At 36.8% G+C, this 23,937-nt stretch overlaps 1 protein-coding gene across 1 annotated transcript in view; it reads left to right on the top strand.

Moving 5' to 3' along the window:
* LOC104504182 (glutamate receptor 2-like) overlaps positions 1 to 21,142 on the top strand; it is a gene marked incomplete at both ends in the record, with an annotated part of 31,901 nt that extends 10,759 nt beyond the window's left edge. The window contains 7 exons of the mRNA XM_010150482.1: positions 696 to 749; positions 3,122 to 3,283; positions 17,597 to 17,764; positions 18,044 to 18,148; positions 18,854 to 18,964; positions 20,060 to 20,266; positions 20,772 to 21,142. Of these exons, the coding sequence (XP_010148784.1) occupies positions 696 to 749; positions 3,122 to 3,283; positions 17,597 to 17,764; positions 18,044 to 18,148; positions 18,854 to 18,964; positions 20,060 to 20,266; positions 20,772 to 21,142 (1,178 nt within the window). The remainder of the gene's footprint in view (positions 1 to 695; positions 750 to 3,121; positions 3,284 to 17,596; positions 17,765 to 18,043; positions 18,149 to 18,853; positions 18,965 to 20,059; positions 20,267 to 20,771) is intronic.
* Between the last annotated feature and the right edge of the window lie 2,795 nt (positions 21,143 to 23,937).

The raw sequence follows: 23,937 nt of genomic DNA, 5'->3' as shown, positions 1-23,937 counted from the left end.
AAATAAATGAAGCATCCTCTTGTGATTTAAGTTCTTCTCATTGTTTGAAAAATGGATCCTCTTATCTCCACATCCTTTCTCTGGTGAAATGTTTTGCTTCAAAATGCAAACTTTGCCATGCAGACATAGTCGTAATTAGGATTATTTGGGAGAAGAATCCATGCTACATGCCTGTCAGTGGAGACTGCTGAGAAACCACCAGCTGGCTTTGAGGGAGATTATGAAGGAGCCTTAGGGCAATGAACAACAGTTTGAACTTCAAAAGACTTGCTCATAATGTAGATGCTTTCATTAATGTCAGTGGGCTTTTAAACCTTTTCTAGTTCAAGGGATGTTACAATTCAGCTACAAAGGGAGCACAATCTAAGCAGGAATCTGTGAAGCACAGTGCTTCTACTCTGATGCTTGCTCCCTTCTGTCCAGGTTGTACCTTTAATACTCAGCGTTGTAATTAGCATTCAGCTCCTCTGTTTAAAGATCTTGCGACTTGGACTTCAACATGACTAATTTCCACCAGCGGAGAGTGTGTTCAGTGGTGCATTAGGTGAAATTAAAAGTGCCAAACAAGCTTAGTATTGCATACAATAAAGCTCATAATTAGCTTTTACATCATACTGCATTTTGTAGTTTTTAAGTCTCAATCTGCATGTCAGGTGAACATTCTCCATTATGGGGGTATTTCTTCTTTTTTACAGGTTATCACAATTGGTAAACATGTTAAAGGATACCATTATATCATTGCAAATCTGGTAAGCATTTTTAATATTTAAAATACCTGTATTACTCTACTGTTTATGGAAGTATATCATCTAGTATTTTGTTTTAAAGGCATTTTAGAAAACAGAAAAAAGCTAAATGTCTTTATCCTTGCTAAATGAATGCATGTGTTGAGATGGTATTTGTTTTATTGGCTGAGTTTTTTCATTGCTTAATCGCCTTCTGTGATATCCCATCAATAAGAATGAAAGTTGTTCGGCACTGTCAGTAGAGCTTCATCCTTTTTTTCTACATACTGTACAAGAGTAGGGTATGGAAATCGGTAACATCACTTTCTGGATTATAGGCTGATACGTTCAATCTGTAAACTGATACTTCTTCTCTCACCTCTAAAGTACTTAAAAATTATAGTTCTTAGCTTCATTCTGCTAGACTAGTGAATCTCAGCTTCACGCATCTTCTTTTCTCAGTTTGAATTATAGTTTCTTGAACATGGGTGATCAGTCAGTGTAGCTAATAGTATTTCTAAGTTGGAAAGTTCAGGAAACTCGCTGAATTCAGTCAACGTAATTTTTTAGAAATATTGTCTCGAAATGAAGGGCCATTTTACTGACATTAAAGTCAACAACACTTATTTACTGAAGCTAGGGAATCTAATCTCATGCGGTTTTGTAACAGATAAAGCAAATTCTGCAGGCTTGAATCTCAGTTACCCTGTTCCAGAAAAGAGTTTTGGGGTTTGCATGGTGTGAGTGCCTCTAAATATTTTTTTTTCATCATTTATTCTTGGATTGTGATAGCGTTTGATATAAATTCCAGCAGGGCCCAGAGTTGCTTTAATTTGCACCCTGCTTTCCATAGTCCTTTGAGGGGCCTGAGGAAGTAGAACGACCATAGTGTGTCTGTCACACTTGAAACATTGTAACTCCTGTCGCCTCTCAACCTTTCATTAAAACGCTTCCCCCTGCCAGGCAGGGAGGATTCTGAAGAATCAGGTATGTCACTAGGCAGGGGTGAGGAAGCCTTATGCTCTAAAGGCCTGTTTAAAATCAGAACCGTGGGGTTTCATTCTTATATGTATTAACTAATTTTTAGAATAGAGAAGTTAAGGTACTGATATTCACAAAGCAAGCATAAAAGTCTTCCAAAATTTGAAAAATGCCCTAATTGTTAGGCATTTGTATTTTGCATTGCAAATGTATAAATTTTATTTCAATTTTAAGGGAAATAAAAGTTTTAAGAAAATTGCCTGGCGTATCTCATTATGCTGACTGGTTGCTATTTTAGCCATTGCTTTAAGCTTGTATCAGTAAGTCCATAAGATCTAAAACTTACTGAATCTTTTATTTTAAAGCTGTTTAATGTCATATTTGCTTCCTATAGATTTATACAGTTTAACTGCAGATTTTGTAAATCTTTTTTATAATATCATATAAAATCTATGTGCTAATGATTTTAAAACTGTTTTTCTCTGTCAGAAAGAAAACTTATCTAGTACTGATCATTATTCCATCTTCTTTACTGAATCTACCTTTTTTCTTGGCTGTACTAATGTTCTCTTCCTATCTGATCAGTCAAGAAAGTGATCAAATTTTAAAACAAGACATGCTGATAGATGGAGAAGGGGTCAAAGAACACAACAAACGTTCCTGTTCAAACTTCTAGCTCACAGTAATATTGAAGAAAGTTTCATGATCCCTGTAGAAGTGTCTATTAGCATGCAGCAACACAGTTGATAGCTATCATTAATATGCAATAATTAAAGCACCCAGTATAGCAATTGTAGCAACTTCTGATAATGTGGTCTGAAGTTGCTACTTCTTTTTATGTTCACTCAGAGCATTCATTCAAACTGAAGTGTCTGAAACGAGTGTTTCATGTAAATTCATTTGTATGGTTATTTGGGATAAGTTAAAACACAGAACAAGGACAACTAAACATGTAGCGTTCGTAAGAATGAGAAGTAGTTCTTTATGCTGGAGAGAGGAGGCAGAGGAAATTGTAAGTCCTCCCACACGTTTTCAGTGTTCCTTTCAAAAAGAGGACACAACTGTGGCTGTAACTATCCCTGGCTAAAACTTGCTTGCCTTCAAGTTTTGTTCCTTTTCTCATTTAAGCAGTCCCATTAAAATTAACAGGATTGTTTAGGAAAGTAAGCATGGCGAGGACAGAACAACTCAGCCCTTGCTCTGTGAAGGTGTATGTTTAGGAAGCATCAAGAGGCATTGCTGGCTGGCGGAGCTGATGACTTAATGCTGGCAACCCAGGATTTAACCTTGGATCCTGTTTGAGCAAAACATTGGCTTGCTCTTCTACAGTAGAACTATTTGTAACTATTTGTATGTACTACTGAGAGATCTGCCAAAACTGGTGGAATAACTGACATAATGTTTTCTGTGCCCAGGGATTTACCGATGGAGATTTGTCAAAAATTCAGTTTGGAGGAGCCAATGTCTCAGGATTTCAGATAGTTGACTATGATGATCCTCTGGTGTCAAAATTTATACAGCGTTGGTCAACGCTGGAGGAAAAAGAATATCCCGGTGCACACACCAGTACGATTAAGGTATGTCCTATATTTGTTTTAACCATGACAGATGTACAGGAAGTGAGGGAATTGGAATGGAAAGACAAGAGACAGAGCAAGCCCTTCAAAATCAGCTGTGCTAACACAATTTTAAATTTCTCTGGGGTACTCTTAACATTCTCCGTCATAGGACTGGTTGAGCAAGGATATGGCACTGTCAAAAATGTTCAAGACAACTTTAATTATTCTGGTGTCTCTGTAAATCTTCACCTGACAGCTTGTTAGGTAATTGTTTTGGATGTGATGATATATTAAGTATCAACTGACTTTTAAAACTCTTCTCTGTTTTGAAATGTCTTAAAGGAAATTTGTACTCGTATGCATTGGGCCCACGTATAGCACTTTCTCATATAATCTCCCAAAGAAATGGCAAGACAGTTGCTTTGAGACAGAGGCCTAGATCCTACAAAGACTTTTAAAATTAGACAGTATGCCTGAGGTATAGAATCATAGTCTGATTTCAGGCCTGAGTAACACAAGATATGACACTGGATAAGTGGTTCAACTTCCTTACCTTAGTTTTCCACCTGGATAAAATCTTCTGTGACTGTAATAAGGATCAATTAGTGCTTGCAAGATGATAAAAAGAATAATGCAGTTTTAATACTAAATATGTTTTGAGTAACACAAACAGAAATATTATTACAAATCAATATACTTAAGTAACTCTAAAATGTGTTAAGTCAAAAAGACGTGTGACACATGTTCCAAGCATAAATTTTCTTGTTTGCTGTAGTTTGAATATGAAGCGTGTTCTGGATTTATAATGAGATGGGTAAGATGTTTCAGCAAGGAATGGAAGAAAAAATTTTTAACTAAAATCCTGTGAGGTGCACAACCTTGATTTTAATTAAAAAATGAAGTTTGTAGGTTCCCTTTTTCTGAAGCCAAATTTGTGAGGGCTCCTAATTAAAGCTATGATTTTTCTGTGGTTATTTTTTCATTTTAAAATCTCTATGACAGAGTGAATAAATACCTCATTTGATGTTCGAGAAAATACACTAGAGTCTGTGTTATGCCCTTTAGATGCATTCACATTACATACGTGTAATATACGCAATATGAATTGCTCTCATTAGGAAAAATGGAAGGGATCTGGCTGTGCGTGATTCATACAATTCTTTTGTCTCTCTGATTCTTCAGTGCCCAAATCTACCTATCTACCTACTAGTGTTGCAATCGTAGTCTGGATATAGTCACAATGAAATGCATGCCAGAATAAAAATATCTACTTGAAAATAAGATGCAGTTTTTCTCATTGATGGAAAGATAAATTGGTGGGACACTGTGCTAAGGATTCTGGTACCTCTAATATTAGTGTAGGGGGGAAATTGTATGTGTGTAAGATGAAGTGGTTGCAATGTTTTGTTACAGCATTAAAATCTGTAACTGTATCACAGGTATTCCCTTTATTTCTTCCATAAGAGGTTATTTCTTGCCTACTAGAAATTGAAAGAGTTGAAGGACAGTATTTGGAATATCTTATGTTTTTGAGGTTTGTGGTGGATAGGAAAAATAAACTAATTCATGCATTTATTTTAATTAATTTCATTAACCTAAACCACATTTTAAATTCCATTAAAAAGGTTTATTGGTCTTCCTTTATATATTGTCTGATCAAGGAATATACAGGAATATACACTGATATTCCTTCAAGAGATTGAGATGTTGTAAATTACCACATAATTTATAAATGCTAGAGGTATCAAGGGGGAGGGGGCAGGGGGAGTGGGTACATATTGTAATATTTGGAGAGATGAATTGTATCAGTTACTCTATTTCTTTGTGTAGCTTTCTGTCTTTTGCCCTTATTGCATGTATTACTTGTCATTTTTGCCCATCACTGCATGTAAGGACGGAGCTATGTCACTCCTCATTCCCATCCTTAACGGAGCTGGAGGCAGAGCAGAATCATAAAAATCATAGAAACAGGGCAAGAAAGGTCTTTGAGCAGACAGCCAGCCAGTCCATCCTCCCTGTCTGAAGGCAGAATCATCTATACCTGTGCAGTTCCTGTTGATAGTGATTTCACAACTTCCCCAAGCATTCTCTTTCAGAGCTTAAATAATCTCATTTTTCAGTTTTTGTCTTAACCTAAATCAGCCTTTATATTGCCTAATCCTCCTTTCTGTTTCAAATGGATATGAAGAAGTTCTTTTTAACTGTCCTGTATTTGAAGATGGTTGCCATATTTGTCCTTGCTTTCCTCCCTGCTAAACTAAATATGCCTTTTCCCTTTGAATTTTTTACTCTCAGATCCTGCTCATCATTTTGCTCTGGAACCTTTCTAATTGGTACTCATCTTCTTTGAAATGCCAGACAGGGTACTGCTCTGCATCTGGGTGCTATGCTATAGAAAGCGAAATAATAGCTTCATGTATCTCAGAGACAGTACTTCTTTCAGGGCTTCTTTTCACATTACTCTTTTTTTTTTTTTTTTTTTTCCCCCCTCACCATCATGACACAGTTGAAATATATTTAGCATGAGATACTAACATCCAGGTATTTTTTTCTGCATTGCTTTTCTGCGCTGCTGCCAATTTAGACAGTCTCATGCCGTATCTGTGCACTTGATCATTCCTTTAAATACAGGATTTGTCATCTATTCTTGTTGAATTTCACTTCCTTCCTGAACATGCCATTCCTTCCTTATTTAATAGTCTGGCTGTGTTTATTATCCTTTGCTTCTAGCAATGGTGTATAAACATCTAAGTTATTGAGCAGGTTAACCCACTCGTCTCCCATTTGTCCCTTCTGTAAGATTGTGAATAACCTTTCTCCCTTTTTGGTTTTGAGGCAGTTGTCCAAATTGTCAGTGGTTATAAATGAGCTTTTGCCACTAGTTCCCATGGAATCTAGGAAGCTGTCATTCTGTATGAAACACATAGGAAGGCTAATGAAAGTCCTGTATTACCAATACAGAAATGAGAGGAGGTTGCACGCCCCTAGCAGGTAATTATTATCCCTGGCTTCACAAATGTTCTCTCATTGCAGGCAATAGCAATGCAACTGTGTTGCATTATCTTCCTTCTGTAATCCAAAAAGAAGTATGCATTCATTTTATGTTATAAACTACAAGTCAATGGAATATGACTGAGCTGACGTGACAAGGCATATCACAGCACCCAAGTACAGTTCTGAAAATGGAGAAAGACTCCTCTGTAAAAAAAGTGCGTTTCAAAGGAACGTGCCTTTCAAGAAAGAAAAACATTGTTGAAAACACGTTCCACAGATGCCCAGAAGAGGACCTGGATCAAGTAGCTTTAAAAATGTATCTTTACAATTTATAAAATATTAATTATAATGAATTGCAGTCTTAAGGCATGGATAAGAAAAACACGGGATTTAAAGATTAAACAGGACACTTAACTCTAGTGCTCTGCTGCCTTTTTACTAAAGGTCTTTTCATCGTTCAATAGCAAAGCTGATATACTGTTTACCTCAGAGTAAATTCAAAATTTATCTGTTGTAATCAAGGGTTTATCAGTGTCTGCATGCAATTCTAGAAGAGCTAATGATGTGTAGATCTTGAAACATGCCACTCAGCCTCCTGGCAAATTTCTTTGTAAGCAGCAAAACAAAAGCTGCACTTAATTTTAGAAAGACCTAATAATAATAAATTGAAGTCCTCTTTTGATCCATTGTTGTGTATTTACAAATACACTCAACTTTCTGAGCCGGAGTGTGTCAGGCTGTTATGTTTAAGGCAAACCTGTTGCTGTTTTGGAAGGACACTGAAGGACAACACATCCATTCACATCTAACTGCTCCAACTTCCTGATCTGAATAACCTATTCTGTTTGGGGGCATTCTTTGGTCTAATTCCAGGAAGAAGCTCAATTTTTACCTCTTGAAGGCTAGAAACATGTAAGTACTAAGTCATCCAACTTTGTGGTGAGCCTTTCTAAGAGCAACCTTTGGCTTGATATGTGCAAGAAGTGTCTGAGACAAGTTGTATATGATACATAAAGAAACTGTGTGCAGCATAGAGAAACAAATTTGGGATTGCCTGGTTGAAAACCTAAAGCAGCTCAGACTCAGAGAATACCATTGTGTTGAAAGATGATAACAACCTCAGTACTCATTGCAGGTGTTGTCAGTGGTTCAAACTGCTTCATGATGGTACGTTGTGTTTCAGATGTTCAGAATTTATACAATTGTATTTCAACCTTAATAATCTTTTCCCAAACACAGAATCAATGCATAGCTAAGATAACAAAATGATAGGTCTTTTTTGCCTTCTGGTTTTGCCTTTAGTAGTTACACATTTTCAGGTCTCTTTTTTTTAATAGCCAAGACATCTAGTCTCTTAGAAAATAATTATGAAGTCTTTTTTTCAAAGATAATGTGATTCTAGAATTTGAAGTGTCTGTATAGTACTAAACAGTATGCTTTTTATGATAAAATTGCAAGAGTTGAAAGTGGCCAATTTTAAGCTCTAAGTCAGGAATAAAGAAGCTTGTAATGCAAAGCTGCTGGTTTAACTCTGCTGGTGCTGATTTACCTCAAGGATGGAAGAGAGAGAACATGCAGTCAAATATGAAAATACTTATTTAACTTGCAGAAGTAATTGAAATTTAGATGATTTATTGATAAGGTGCAAAAAAGAGAACACTGAAAACCTTTCTTCAAATCTGAAATTCAGAAAACATTTGATCTGGATACAGATGCCTAAGCGAAAGTGTGCAAGTAATGAATTGCAAAATACCTTCTTTTTGGGGCATGCCTCATGATTTCAGTGTGTTGGAAAATGGTTTTGCAACACCAGACATGTTAATAAGAGTTATAAGTGATACTCTATTGGACCTGCTACAGCTTTGATGGGAAATGTGATGGATTATGCCTGAATTTACATGGATTATGATTGTTTATAAATAAGAATTAAAAAAAAAGCTAATTTTTTATTTATTATGATTTAATCAGGAACTGAACTCAACTCAAGGTGGTGTTTTTTGTTTTTGTTTTTTTTTTTTTTTTTAAAGTGTCCTTTTAAAACTGTAGGTTTATGAGATTTTTCTGCCTCTGTTTTCCAGTCCTTGTGTTTTGGTTTCCTGAGCATAAAAAATATACATCTAGCAGTTGGCGTTCTAGCTACCTGGTTTCACTGGGCTTTTGATTCCTAGTATTCAATCTTCTCTACTTACAAACATATATATGAGAAATGTGAATGTAAGAAATTACAGTGTTAAAGTTCATGATTATTTTCAATAGCTTAAGGCTCTTTTGCATAAGTAATCACTTATTTTAGCATAGTTGGGTGGTGGTTGTTTGTTGGTTTGGGGTTTTTTTTAAAGAAACCTCAATTAAAGAATGGAACATTTTAGTCAGTGAAAGCAGCGGGTGGTTTGAGGCAATATCTGTAGATTTGTCTCAGATGTACAAAGGGCCTATTGACCCAGATCCTTCAATCCTGCAAGTAAAAGTGGCTGAACTGTGCCAAAGCAAAAGTATTTGCCAGGCTTCAGAAAACTGAGAGCCAAGTCGTGATGTCCCTATGCAGCTCTGGGTTTTTTTTTTTTAAATTTGAATCCACTTATTCTTAATAATTTTATGTATTTAAGGATCTTCAGCCAACAAAGTGTGATGGATTCCTCCTTCCTATTTTCCCGTGAACTTTTTATGATTTTTTTTCAACAGCAGTTCACCAAAATATGGTTAATATAAACAGAAGAAAGCTAATATTCCTTCATGGTCCAAGTGTTCAGCAAGATCAGGCATACCTCTGGCCTCACCAAAATCAATGCCATTTGGGACAGGAGAGTCTGATGGAAAATGGGGATAAGAGAAGGAGGAGTGATACACAAAGCTGGAAGGAGGAGGAGGAGGAAGGTCTCATTCAGAAAAAGGGGTCAGCAAGGTGGAAAGAGCCTGTTGGGATATAAGTGGAAGGGACAGAAGGGTTGTGGCAGCTCTGACCTGGAGAGGCGTCTATGGCAAAATGTTTTTTGCATCTGGGGAATAGGGGAGGAGGAGAAGAGGGAACATGAGAGGAGACATGCAGTCTTATTGCTGGGCAAGGCTGGTATTAAGGACCAGTCAACATAGGTAGCTGCCTATACTAACCGGTATGGGGTAGACAGAAAAGCAAATATGAAGTGTTTAATATTCTCTGACAATGACTATTTCTTGGTGAAATCAGCAGCCTGGTAAGAGTGGTGCATTTAATTCTATTAGTATTTTACTTGGAATTAGATTGGAGCAAACAGAAGACACTGTTTCTCCCTGATACAACAGGCAAATACTTGTACTGGTTGGTTTAGTTGAGAATAGGTAATTAAAATATGAAGGTGTTTTATTTGGGGTTTTTTTGTTTGTTTTGTAATTTAAGACTTGAATTATTACTGCTAGTTTTAAATGTCAGTTTTTCAAAATATTTAGAAGAGTACAGGGTGTATGATGAGAAGTCTCACATCCTGTTGATGTTGGTTTTTTTTTTTTCTTTACACCCTGCCCCTGTTAAGTGAATTTGTGCAAGGTGTATTGTAATATCAAGTCCAGGCACCTCTCCTACAGATTGTTGCAGTGACTGACAATGATTCAGAACATATTAAAACCAAATTAAGAGATCATTTAGTGTTGCTTATTTAATAGTCTAGTCAAAGATGTCAGTTTAAAGAATCCTCACATGAAATCTCAGTTTAGAATAATTTCTGTTGCAGTGTTGTTCATCTTCTAGAATAAATAATTTATTTCCATGGATCTATATTGGACTTTTAAAGTTTTATTTAAAACTTTTATTTAAAAGACTCTTTAAAGTCCCTTCCAACCCAAACCATTCTAGGATTCTATGATCTTGTTTTAATATCTGATAAGCTATTTCTCATTAAGAAGTGTTTAAAGGAAATATATTTTTGTATGGCAGCATAGTATGATACATTTAGGAAAATAGGCTACAGTTGTAAACTATTTTTGCCTTGTTGTTGTTTTGTTTTTTTAATACTAGCATAAAAGCTACAATGTTGTTTTTAATGGTGCTGGCTAGGAGAACATCTTGCGGAACTTTTTGTCTGCTTCAGTGTTTCATTGACTTACACATGATAGTGGAACAACAGCAAAATAAAAGCCTTGTCCAGCAGTGCACTGTACTGTAGCATCATTTTTGAGTGAACAGTATTGAATCATCTCACCAGTAATGCTTTAGAACCATTTGCCATGTTCAACAAAAGCTGAGACAACAACTTGATGGACCCATAGTAAAGGGCAGGACACTTCTGAAAGCATCTGCCTATCTTTCTGTTGGGCACAGGTGGCTCAGTTGAGACACAAGTTAAAGGATTTCTAAGACTCTCTGGCATGGCAGAGCTCTGTAACGCATTTTCAGAAAACAAAGGGGGCACAATGTTAGGCTAATTTGAACTCCGGATAACGCAAGGGATGAACTCCCGCACAAATTCACTGTTAACACTCCTGAACGAGCCTAAGACATGCGTGCTGACTTTCTGTTCTTTTGAATGGAAAAAGTTTGGAACTTGGGTAGATCCAAATGCCGGTGTCATCATTAATAAGATCCGGCAGTGTTCTGCTTCCTCCTAGAAGACAAAGGGTTCACTTTGTTGTTAAGACTTTTGCTGAGAGCCATAATTGTTTTCTTTGACATCTTTCTGATATTGTGAAGAATCATCTGTTTTACAGTAGCATTAGCTCTTTTCTTTGGACATTGTATTAAAAATAATGAAAGACCAAGGTACTTCAAAACCTCTGTCCTCTGTGTAAAATCAAAAAAAAAGAAAAAAAAGAGAAAGTTGGGTGGGAAAGCAGGCACTTGCACTCTTTTTTCTCTGCTGAATTAGCATCTTCGATGACTGTAGTGAGAAGAGTGGTTTTTTTGATTGGAAGTCATCTTGGGGGGAAGAATTACAGTCCTAGAATTGCCTTCCTATTAGAGTAGTAGGTAGAAAAAAGTAGATAGAAAGGCCAAGCACCTTGGGGTTCATAAATCTTGTGATCTTGGCTATATTCAGGTTTCAAAGGAGTGAAAGAAGATCACTTTCCCCTGTAAATATCCTACAGTGGGAGTATTAGAATAATTCAAGTGCCCCAGTCTAGTCAGTGTCTGCTGCGTGTGCTCTGAGCATGTTTTTCCCACAGAAGTTGGACTTACAGGGATGTAGTCTTAGGCAGGTGCCTAGCTACTGGGCTAGAAAACTCAGCTTTCCTGAGTGTGCCCAAAAAGCAGCGTCTCTAAACCAAGCAAGGCAATACCTGAAGAACTTAAATCATAGAATCATGAATCACAAAATCAACAAGTTTTCTGGATAGCAGTTTTGGACCTGAACACTTTAATTTTTCTACTGTGACATTTTGCTTAAGGTGTTCTTTGCATCTGGCATTCTGCCCAATACATCATGCCATTTCAGAGCAAAAATAATTATTAATTGTTTAGCTGTTCTGTGCACACAGAATGCGAGAATTGCATTTTGAATATCCACCAGCCCCATATGCTACTTCATACAGACCCCATTCATGCTAAACACCTGTACAGAACAAGTGAGAAGAATGCATGATTATAGGCACAGTTGAAAGCCATCTATATTTACAGTGATATTTATGTGTAGAGTATTTGACGTCTCCTATTTCTATTGAAAGTAACTGTTTGCATTGCCATGCTCTGTCGTGACGCTATGCAAGAATCAAGGAGGTAGTTATTTACCATCTGTCAGGCCACTTTCAGATGTTTTCCAAGGTGTATGTAATACCTCAGATACATTAATTAAGGACAGACCCTTAAGAAATCGGTGCCTGAGTTGCATTATTTTGTCTGCATTGAAAGTCAACAGGAGGTAGTTGCCCAGTTCCTGTACTAGTTCTTGACAAGTAACTTTGTCTTTCAGTCTTTTTGCTTGAGGGTTTCTATATGTATAGACCCATTTTTTAGATATAAAATATAGAAATGTAAGAATGCTTCTATGTCTATATACCAATCTAGCAGTTACTTCTGAAATTGCAACCAGTTTGGTAGAGTTCTGTGAATGAAAAAAACCAAAAAGCACAATTAATGGTACAAAGCACTATGAAAAGGCAATTGTGCATTTGAGGGGTGTGCTAGCACTCAAGTAGAGAAATACTTCATTGTGGGAAAAATGAATAAAACACAGATGAGAGATTTTATTGAATATAATTCTCAAAGCAAAAGAAAGCTGCAAGATTTATTAAAACAAGACATGATTTGATGTCTCAGTTTCATCTCTGTGTAGTTTAGCCAAGTATTACAAACAAGGGGATAAAATGCATAGTGAACCATTGGAAAAAAGATTGGTAGTATAGAGCAATAAGCTGCAAACTTAATATACTCACAGTCTATGAAGACACACAGTTTGTGTCTTTGTTACATATTTATTGTCCCTGATATATATTTCTTGGGTTTTAAGTATATTTGAGAGGTTTAAATATAAGAAAAAATTATGAACATTTGCTTATACCAATTGATTCTACACGCTTGCTCTCGCAACAGAAACATTTCCTATATTACCTCACACTGAATGTTACTTCTTTCCAAGGAAGAATATTTGTATCTGGTTTTAGATCTGCTTTCTCTTAACTTCTGTTAGTGATACAGTGCTGTTCCAACAGCAGCCCCCCATGTGTGGTGAGGGAACCCTCTTCTGTGCCCATTTTCAGACCGATTTCAGCGTTCTTGGACACTGCTTCAGCTGCATGTGCCATTCAAGCTGAGGTCTCTCCCTAGTGTCTTGTACACTATTACTGTGTTCTTTGACTTTGCTGGTACAGTCTCTGCCCAAAATATCTTATTATTTTGTTTGTCTTTCTCACTGTTGTGCTAGATTAGGGCTGAATGGCTAGTTCATAGTCCCCTTGAGTGGGTTTAATTTGGTTTTAGTCTGTCTACACTGTAGACATATGTATCTCAGCGGATTGCCTTGGACTCCTCCAGTACGCTCAGAAGTCACTAGAGATCAAATTAATGGAATCTAAGGCACGATTCATTTCATCTTAAAGATGTCTAACATAGCCCAAATAAATCACACCTTAAAATGCTTATTTTTCTTCTCTGACCATAAAGAAACAACTAGTATGTCAAGGACATATTTAGACATTGCAGATATCGAAATCAAGAGAAGAAGAATTGTACTCCTTGTAATTCAGAATACTTCCCCTTTTTTCATTTATGTTTTCACGTTATCATTTATTTTATTCTGCTGAAATGTATTCTTTTACTATTATATTTTAAACCTAATCATAGCTCTCAACTTTGTGCCTTCAGCACATTGACAGGCATTGTGTTAAACACAGGGCTAAGAGGCTAAGCTTCTGTGATTAAAACTTTCTGTGCTATCTTACAGCTTTAAATATATATTTATTAAAACATTCTTGTGCTTCTGGGGGCGTCTTCTGCAATTGCATCTTCAGAAGATTCAGTTACTGATTGTATAAAAGAGGATACTGGACCTTTTAGTTAGGGTTTTCTGGTATCATCTGAATCACTGGACAGTTGCCAAAGTTGCGAAAAGTCAACATCTTGCCTGTTTATCATCACGCATGATTAATATTTTCACCTTAGTCTGGGATGACTGTTTTATCTTTACTTCCCAAATTCAACTTCTCAGTTGCAGCTTAAAATTTTATTGAGGTCTATAGTACATTTTAAATTTAATTTTAATAAAATCCCATATTGACCTTGTGTTTTCTTTTCTTGGCATTTAGGACATTTATTTAGGGAGAAAATTCTTTTAACCTGACATGCATGCTATCCATTTTTCGTGGCAAATAACATAAAATCCTTAGGCACTAGCGGATAAGGGAAAAGCAACTGATGTCATCTACCTGGACTTGTGCAAAGTACTTGATACAGTCCCACATGACATCCTTTTCTCTAATTTGGAGAGACATAGATGTGACAGATGGACCACTTGGTGGATAAGAAATTGGCTGCATGGGTGCACACAAGGACTTGCAGTCAATGCCCAAGTGGAGTCAAGCGTCAAGTGGCATTCCTCAGGGGTCGGTATTGGGACCAGTGCTGTTTGACATCTTTGTCAGCAACATGGATGTTGGGATTGAGTGCACTCTCAGCAAGTTTGCTGGTGACACCAAACTTTGTGGTGTGATCCACGTGCTGGAGGGAAGAGATACCATCCAGAGGGAGATGGACAGGTCAGAGAGGTGGGCTTGTGCCAGCCTCATGAAGTTCAGCAAGTCCAAGTGCAAGGTGCTGCACCTGGGTTGGGGCAATCCCAAGCACAAGTACAGGCTGGGCGAAGAATGTTTGGAGAGCAGCCGTGAGGAGAAGGACTTGGGGGTACTGGTGGATGAAAAGCTGGACATGAGCAGGCAGTGTGCGCTGGCAGCCCAGAAAGCCAACTGTGTCCTGGGCTGTATCAGAAGTGTGGCCAGCAGGTCGAGGGAGGGGATTCTCCCACTCTACTCTGCTCTTGTGAGACCCCACATGCAGTGTTGCATCCAGCTCTGGGGCCCCAAACATATGAAGGATATAGACTGGTGGGAGTGAGGCCAGAGGAGGCCATGAAGACAAATAGAGAGGTGGACCACCGCCCCTATGAGGACAGGCTGAGAGAGTTGGGCTTGTTCAGCCTGGAGAAGAGAAGGCTCTGGGGAAACCTTATAGCAGCCTTCCGGTACCTGAAGGGGCCTACAAGGAAGATGAGAGGGACTTTTTACGTGGGCAGGTAGTGACAGGACAAGGGGTAACAAGTTTAAATTGAAGAAGGGTAGAATTAAATTAGGTGTCAGGAAGAAATTCTTCCAGGAGAGGGTGGTGAGGCACTGGAACAGGTTCCCCAGAGAAGTGGTGGATGCCCCATCACTGGCTGTCTTCAAGGCCAGGTTGGTTGGGGCTTTGGCAAATCTGGTGTAGTGGAAGGTGTTGAAACTAAGTCTTTCCAACCCAAACCATTCTGAGATTCAATGCATTATATTACATTATCAGCTTATCATCATAGTTCTAAAGTTGTGATGATGCACAATTGGGTTTTTTACATGCCCTATGCCATGATTTAATGGTGATTCTGTAGGAACTGTAGGATAGTACCTGTACCATTTTATATTAAAGTTGCTGGTTTTATCATGTAAATTTGAAAGTAACTGAAATCAAGTTAGGATATTTACACTGATGTAAAAGTAGTAGCCCATAGAGCCCATCTCTTTCCACAGAATAGTATTCCAAATAGTGTTCCTACTTATTTTAATAGTGCAGATCAGATTGTGGATCAATCTCCAGTATAAAACAGAGTGAATCAAGACAGAGCTAATGTATCCTTTAACTTCTGCCAATTTTATTTCTGTATACAGACACACACAGAGACACCCCTCTGCATCAGCAGGTTATAGGTCTGTCACTTCTTGTTTATGGTAATGAGTTCACTTTGGTTTAGTTTGTCAACTTTGAAACTATCTACAGCTTAATGAAGAGATGTAATGAGCCCCATGAAGGTTATTAGGAGCTGAAAGTGTACAGAGAATAAAGCAGTAAGAAATGATGCATGGGCTGTTTGCTTTCATGGCATCTCAAACAACATGAAGATGTAGGATGCTTTTAAATTGTTTCGAAATCCTTAGATTAAGGCTGAGTTAATCTAAATTAAAGCTTTATGTAATGTGATGGCATGTATACACATACAGATACATATTGATAGGCAAGCCCTACACAGACTAAATATATGACCGAGTTGTGACTGTTCAGGCTAGTAATTATATACTGGAGGGATAATATTCTTGAGATAATACATTAAATGTATCCCAGTGATAGAATGAAACATAGGATAACTGAATAACACTGTATCTTCTCAGTTTGAAGCTCTTATTTTCTCTGCTACCCAGATTTTAAGTGGTTTATGACAGTCATGCATCCAAATTTTCTTAAAATGCTAGTGTGCTACATGCTTCTGTTGCCAAAGAGTTGCGCTTAAATCAGTATTGCTAGACAGTCAAAAAAAAAAAAGTCAGAGTCCTTTCCTCTCTCTCTGTTATTCTGTCCTCATCTCCAGCTCCGTGTCCACCACTTAAGCACTGCTAATACAGTTCCAGCCAGTCTTTCATTTCATTCTTCTACTGTTCTGATCGCTTTTCATATTTCCATACAAGTCACTGAGAGAACTTTCTGGAGAAGATTCCCATTAATCACTCAGTAAGCTCATGCATCTGAAAAGAAGAGTTCCACCTTCCTTTTCTTCCTTTCCAAGGTCTAACCGTTGCATACAACAATGACCTTAATTCACGAGCCTGCCTTGGTTACAATTACAAGAGCTTTCTGCATGACTTGAGCTAGCTAATTAAAATTCTCATTAAAGTCTGAGCCATTGAAGCAAAGAGCTAATATATCATTCCTCACCACTTCACAGTTTATATATTTTCAGCATCTAATAGCCTTCATAGGGATCATTGCATTCATTCATAAGGCTGTAAGTAGTTACATTCTGGCCCATATTTCCAAAAATGTCCCTTAAATTTGGCATAATTGCAATGTTCTGGACTCATAAAGTCCATCCAACAAAGACCTTAGTGTACATGCACAAGTGGTTTCTGTTCAGTTAGTTAGTTAAGATGTAAAATTTTCCGGTCACTGAAGATAACTGCTTTTGACTGTTTAGCCTCAGCTTCTGATGCGTGTGATCGCAGGAGTCTTTTCTGATTTCTCAAAAGTTGTAAAGCTCCTTATATTCTGCCAGACTAGGGAGATGGGGCTCTTCCTCTCCTATACTGTTGCTTGAGGAGCACCACTTCTTCCAGCCACCTTAGCCTAAAACCTGTTTTTGCAGGGTGTTGACAAGGTATTGTATAATTGAAAATAGCTATCCCAGAGTTTTTATGTTTAACAGATAAAAATTAAACACATGTTTATATAAATACATGTTGTTTGGTTTTGTGTATATGTATGCGGTAGGAGATGCAGTCTAGAGATCTGTATATATATAAATGCATCTCTATGAAGAGTGTAATCAGAGAAATAATTTCTTACTTTTAGAGGCTAACTTCCTCTTTCACCTCCATGGACTTCCAGCCATATCTGCATACGGAACTGTTATGCAGTTGTAGTGAGAAAAGAATATAATTCATACTGAAAACAACTGTAAATCTTCAGCTTCAGCTTAGTGGCACTGCCCCCAACCGTTCTGATGAAGAACACTTCATTAATTTGCATAGATGCCCCTTGGAGGGTAGTGACTGCCAAATAAAAGAAAAATTCCTCTGATTTCAAGTATATCTGACTGTCCTTTTTATTTGTAGTATGTTTCTGTGCTTAATGCATTAACGAGGATTGGATGGTGAAGTGAATCTGCAGCTGTTTTTTAATTATATAGTTTCACTTCTTTTCAGTATACGTCTGCCCTGACCTATGATGCTGTTCAAGTGATGACAGAAGCTTTCCGTAATTTGCGTAAACAGAGGATTGAGATTTCCAGAAGAGGAAACGCTGGAGATTGTCTTGCAAATCCAGCTGTACCCTGGGGTCATGGTGTAGAAATAGAAAGGGCATTGAAACAGGTATCTTCCTTGGAGTGAATGCTGGGATGAGTGCATGTGTGAAATTCTCTAAATGCTTGAAAAGAACCTTCCAGTATTCTAAACTGCCTGGATCTTGCTAAAAATAATGTGGAAATGAACCCCTCAGGAGTGTGTCTTACACTAAGATTATACACTGGGTGTGGCAAAAAGTCTAACCTGTATGTTTTTAAAACACCAATAATCATTTAGACTATAAAATGCATTTCCTAAAAAGAAACAAAATTAATTCTTCTACCACTTTCATCTTCGTCTGTATAGGTTCAGGTGGAAGGTCTAACAGGGAATATAAAATTTGATCAGAATGGAAAGAGAATCAATTTTACAATAAACATCATGGAACTCAAAAGTACTGGTCCTCGGAAGGTAATTTGAATTGTCTTACAGTGTGTTTAAAGGTTTTACCATGCTAAGCAACAGGTTAAGGTAGGTAATGAAACACTATAGGTTAATTAAAGCATGAGTTGTGATACTATTTATTCGTAGGTGTATTCCACAATGGTCTTGCAGAACAGACTAAAAGTATGTATTATTTCTTTCAAACAAATACAAGTTGTTATTTCTGGTAAGTACTACGTAAGAGTATTTTCTTTTCAGTTCTGTGGATTAAGGTTTTTGCTTTCTGATCTGAATTAATAAATATGAGCCAGTAATTGGAGAAATATGCTTCCGAATGACAAATGGAGAATGTTTCTTTAAATGTGATTATCTTTCTGCTCTAATTCCAAACCTTACAAGGAAAAGCCAGTGTCTCATGTCTTCCTTAATCTGGAGTATTTCATAACCCTTTCAATCCTACGGTGTGTGATGTTGATACTAAAACCTGTTAATATGTGAATAAGAATGGTATATCTGTATTAGACCAATTAATGGGAACAAATATAATTAGTTCCATTTTGTTACCATTTGTTGTAGTCTTTAGCTACATAAATAGAAATATTTACACTGGTAAATCTTCAGCTGAAATAGTTCTCTGTGAGCATAAATCAAGGGCTTAGTAATAACATGCTTTACCTTTTCTATGAAAGTTCATAATCATTGGTGTCTGTGCATCCTATAAACTCTCTTTAGATTGGATATTGGAGCGAAGTGGACAAAATGGTTGTGAATCCTCTTGATGGTCCTCTTGGAAATGAATCTTCAGGACTAGAGAATAAGACTATTATTGTCACCACTATTTTGGTAATTAACCTCATATTTTGTCAGAAGACAGTCTGTCCTACAGTGATTTGTTTTTTGTCATTATGTTAGTTTAAATATACTGTCTTTTTATTATTTGAGGTTGTGACCTGTTACTCTTTATGATACATAAATAAAATCTGGAAATTCAGGAGATATATGTGATTCAGTATGTGGTTTTGTACTGTAGAAGACAAACAGTCATTGAACATCCCAGAAAGACCTGAAAATGGAAATGAAAAGGAAGCCTGCTTTCAAAGGAGAGAACTTTGTCTGAGGGGCAGAACCATAGTATTAGTTTTAGAGAATGGGTTTTGCCAGACAGGAAAGAGACTGGGGTTTATGTTTCAGAATTGTAGCTGCTGTGGATTGGTGAAGTGTAAAATAAAACATTAAAAGTTGTATTCTGTTGTCTAGAAAATAATGTTATGTACTGTCATAGAAAAGCATTTTTCTGTAAGTTACATAGCTTCTTTATCAGTTTCAACAAGACACAGGCTAGCATAGGAATTTCACTGGATGCAAGAATAGTTCAGTAACAACTGAGCAAAGAGAATATACATTAATACAAGTTATGACTCATCACCAGTTTTGCTGATCGAAATTTACTGCGTAGACCTATTGTATGTGTAGTAAGTCAATAAATATGTAGTCTGGAGAGTCTGAAGTGTTTTCCCAGGGAGGGATGTGGTTGTGAAATAAGAAAGAATTTTCTTGTATTAAGACAACAACAAAAGCAACTAAATACCTTTGCCTTCTTCCATCCAAACTGTATAAGAGAAAGAAACTGATTTTGGAACTTGCTCTCTCTTCTCTGAATGCATAACTCCTGTTAACATTCATGGTCATTATTAACATACTGCTGGGAATCACTGTAACTGTAAGTATTGTTATTTGTATATGACTGTGGAGAATGCAGCTTTTAAATGTGTTAAGGACATGTCACATTAATAACAGCTAACATACATAGCATGTATAGTTCAGATGTTATCTTCTCTCTTTTTTTCACATGTAAACAGAAACATAATAATCTATGAAATGCACAACTGATACATCTGTCTCTTTACCAAGTAGCTAAGCCAAGTTCTTTCTGTGCAGGAGTCCCCATACGTCATGATGAAGAAAAATCATGAAATGCTTGAAGGAAATGATCGATATGAGGGCTATTGTGTGGACTTAGCTACAGAAATTGCTAAACACTGTGGATTCAAATATAAACTCACAATTGTTGGGGATGGCAAGTATGGGGCAAGGGATGCAGACACGAAAATCTGGAATGGGATGGTTGGAGAACTTGTTTATGGGGTAAGAACATTTTTATAATAAAGCCATTAAAGATGACTGATGGAAGGATTGGGATTTGGTTTAGTTTTCTCTGTAGAATAGCGGAAAATTATCTGATTCCTTTGATAGAGAATAAGTAACTTGAGTTGGCATGAAAAATTTTGAAATTAAACCATAGAATTATGTTTGTAAATGCAAATGAAGCTGGGGGGAAGTGAGTGCATATTTCATCCTTCTGACCAGGTGAAAGGCAAAGTAGTTTAACAACACTTAAATGTTATATACTTTTAAAACGGCATGTGTAAAAGGGGAAGCTTGGAATACGCCAACCATAGGTTATATGTATTTCAGTAAGAAGAGTATCAACTAAAAATTTCTGAAATGCTCCATAGGACGTTCTTGGAGAAACGAAGGTTGCTAGTGTCTCTGCTGTCCTATTTTCCATTTGTGAAATGCAGTGGAAACTAAACTATTCTTTGCTGTGATCATTTTATTAGTTATTATTTGCTTTTTTCTTCCTTTACAGAAAGCCGATATTGCAATCGCCCCATTAACTATAACATTGGTGAGAGAAGAGGTGATTGACTTCTCAAAGCCCTTTATGAGCCTGGGGATATCAATAATGATCAAGAAGCCTCAGAAGTCCAAGCCAGGAGTGTTTTCATTTCTTGATCCGTTAGCATATGAAATCTGGATGTGCATTGTTTTTGCCTACATTGGGGTCAGTGTAGTTTTATTCCTGGTCAGCAGATTTAGCCCATACGAGTGGCACACTGAGGAATTTGAAGATGGAAGAGAAACGCAAACTAATGAATCAACTAATGAATTTGGGATATTTAATAGTCTCTGGTTTTCCCTGGGTGCCTTTATGCAGCAAGGATGCGATATTTCGCCAAGGTTGGTTACTCGCCCATTTCAACTTTGTGCATTTTTGGTCTCAGCCGTCTCAGCCAGAGGAGGTTCATGGTGCATATATTTTCACTCTCAGAAAGAAATTAATTACTATGTTTTTTACCTCCCTAAAATAACAGAAGTCCTTGAAATAAAAGCAGTTGTCTGTGACATAGGGTCATTGATCGATAAATGTCTTCACATCGGTCATACATTTGCTAAGTGAAGTTATATACACCATGCAGAGACTGTAAAATGCATAAGGTTCAAGTCATTCCATGCCTTCTTGGAGGGGTACCGTGTTTTTGCTGCATATTCCCATTTTACAGTTGACAGTGCATATAGTTCACAACAACTGTAATGGGAAAAAAGGGTAACATACTAGTCACAAACTACACAGGTAACACTTTCCCTGTAAAACTCACTACATACCATAACATGGTTATTAACCCACTGCTTTTCTACAGGAGAGCCTTGAACTGAAATAGAAGTCATGTGATGGATCTAATTTAATGTGAGAAGTTGCAAAACACTGATGATTTTCCATGGCCTAGTTTTAGGAAAGTCACAAAGGATATCACTAAAATGAATTTAAAGGTCCAGTTTATAAATGCTTTATTCCTCATGGATTTTCGCCTACTTTATTAGGGACAACTGTAAAGCACTTAAGTTAATTCCTTTGCAGCTCATTAAATATTCTATTTCCCTTGTGCACAAGTGGTTCTAGCCTTGATTCAGCGAAGTGGTAAGTAGGTAGGCAAATAACTACTTGCTGCTGGAAGGAACTATAATGACAACTGAAATAGGGCAACTGGGTTTAAGGAAGTCAAATGAGAAGACCTACCTAATTATACCAAGCAATTTTAACTTTCTTCTAAACATCCTAAAGTAAGACAGGGAATGGGTCAATTTTTTGCAAGTCTGGTGGCTAGTGTGCAAAGTAAGTCACACTAAGGGAACAGTTCTTAGATAGAAATTGTGCGTTCCAAAAGTCAACAGCAGGTTTTCAAGTTGGTCTACTGTGGAGATAGCAGAACATTTCTTGTGTGAGAACTTTCACAGTTCTGTGTAAAGGCTGGTGTATCGCAGTGAGATATGCCACCTTTATGGTGAAAGATGGCAATAGATTTTGCATGTAACTCCATAAGAATTGTATACAAGAAGCGAGACAGTGAAGAGAGAGGCAATTGTTTCAGGTCATGAGAAGCTCTGTTAATTTCAGTCTTTGAGGAGTTTGTATTGATTACACACTTTGCAGGTTTAGTTGTCTGCAAAGTCCTCTATTAGCTACAAAATTATTTTTATTGAACCAAGGCCATAATAGAATTCCAGTCTTTTTATATTATTATTATTTTACTGGCTATTAAAGCATGACATTGTTGTGCATGGTTCGATAACTTTTCAAAGGTGATGTAGGAATAATGATGGTACATGGTCATCATAAAAGGTACATAAAACTCTATAATCATTTCAAAGATTCAAGATTCAGTTTCAGCGAAGTGGTGAACAGCACTTTATTTCATTACAAACATCATTTTGAAGAAAGCAGTTAGTTTGTATGTTATCTGTTTATTATAGAAATAGAAAAGGGTTGAAAACACCTCAGTTAATTTTGTTCTTGCACCAAAACCATCACTATGGAATTTTAACTCCCTGCAAATGAATTGGAGCAGATAGGAAAAGGAATCTCTTCAAATACCAGCAAATGTCTTTGTTAAGTTACCTTTTGCATAATTTCTACTATCATTTCACTAGTAATAGTGACCACCTCTGTAAGAATTGTAAAGTAGACAAGCAACTAAGCCTTCCTGACTCTGAAATAGAAGGCGGTGCTGAGTAAGACTGGACCACCTGGGAACTGGTCTGCAATGACAATCCCTCTGTTGCCATGTAGCACAGAAAGAATAGAGTAGAGTAGAACAGAATAGAATAGAATATTTTCCTCATCTTTTTTGAGATGTAGGTGTACTGCCATGTAATACCTTTGTAATATTGTGTGGTGCACAAATTCAGGTAATTGTGCAAACAAATTGTTATTTTAGTATTTAATCAAATGAAGTGCTTGTGCAATTGTGAGTTCATACTAGCGTATCATTATCAATCTTTAGAAACTTTTCAAAATGTACATAGAAAAAAGAATTGATTTATTTAACTGGGACAGACATTATGGGAAAATTTTGATTACAAATGACAGCCAAAAAGATTTTGCATATAAAATGTCATATGGGAGCATAATGTCTGGATTGGAGTTGAACTTACCTGTTTTTTACAAAGTTAGTAGCAACTTTGCTGACAGATGGGCTTTTGAAGATTGTTACCTTTTATGGCAGATGTCATCACTACAATATTAAGTGCCATAAAATGCACAGTTATTAGATACACATTGACAGATATTTTACCTTGAAAATATATATTTACCATATAATTCAATCTTTCAATTGCAGAATTATTTCAATTGCAGAATTATTACTCAGTTTACCTCCATGTCAAAAATAAGTATATAATGTTTTTTCAAAGATGATGGAAAGCAGGTTTGCAGAATCCATCACAATTTAGAAAGAACTTGAAATAATTTCTTTTCTACGGTCATAACGTATTCTGGACCTTATCTGACTTGATGTTCATGTAGTACAATGAATTAGTGAATCTGTTGTGACATGGAATAAGTCTTTTCATGTCTGAATTATCACAGAGATTTTTACAGTAGCAATTAGTACTAATAATCTTTCCAGAATTGGTTCTGTTTATTCTTGCTCCCAGTTTAATAAATCAGCTTTATAAAACTGGCATATTTTCATATA

The sequence above is a fragment of the Eurypyga helias genome, unplaced genomic scaffold, assembly GCF_000690775.1.
Source record: "Eurypyga helias isolate BGI_N326 unplaced genomic scaffold, ASM69077v1 scaffold5824, whole genome shotgun sequence".
Taxonomy (NCBI): Eukaryota; Metazoa; Chordata; class Aves; order Eurypygiformes; family Eurypygidae; genus Eurypyga; species Eurypyga helias.
Note: the sequence above shows the minus strand (reverse complement) of the source record. Positions and strands in the feature narration are given on the sequence as shown.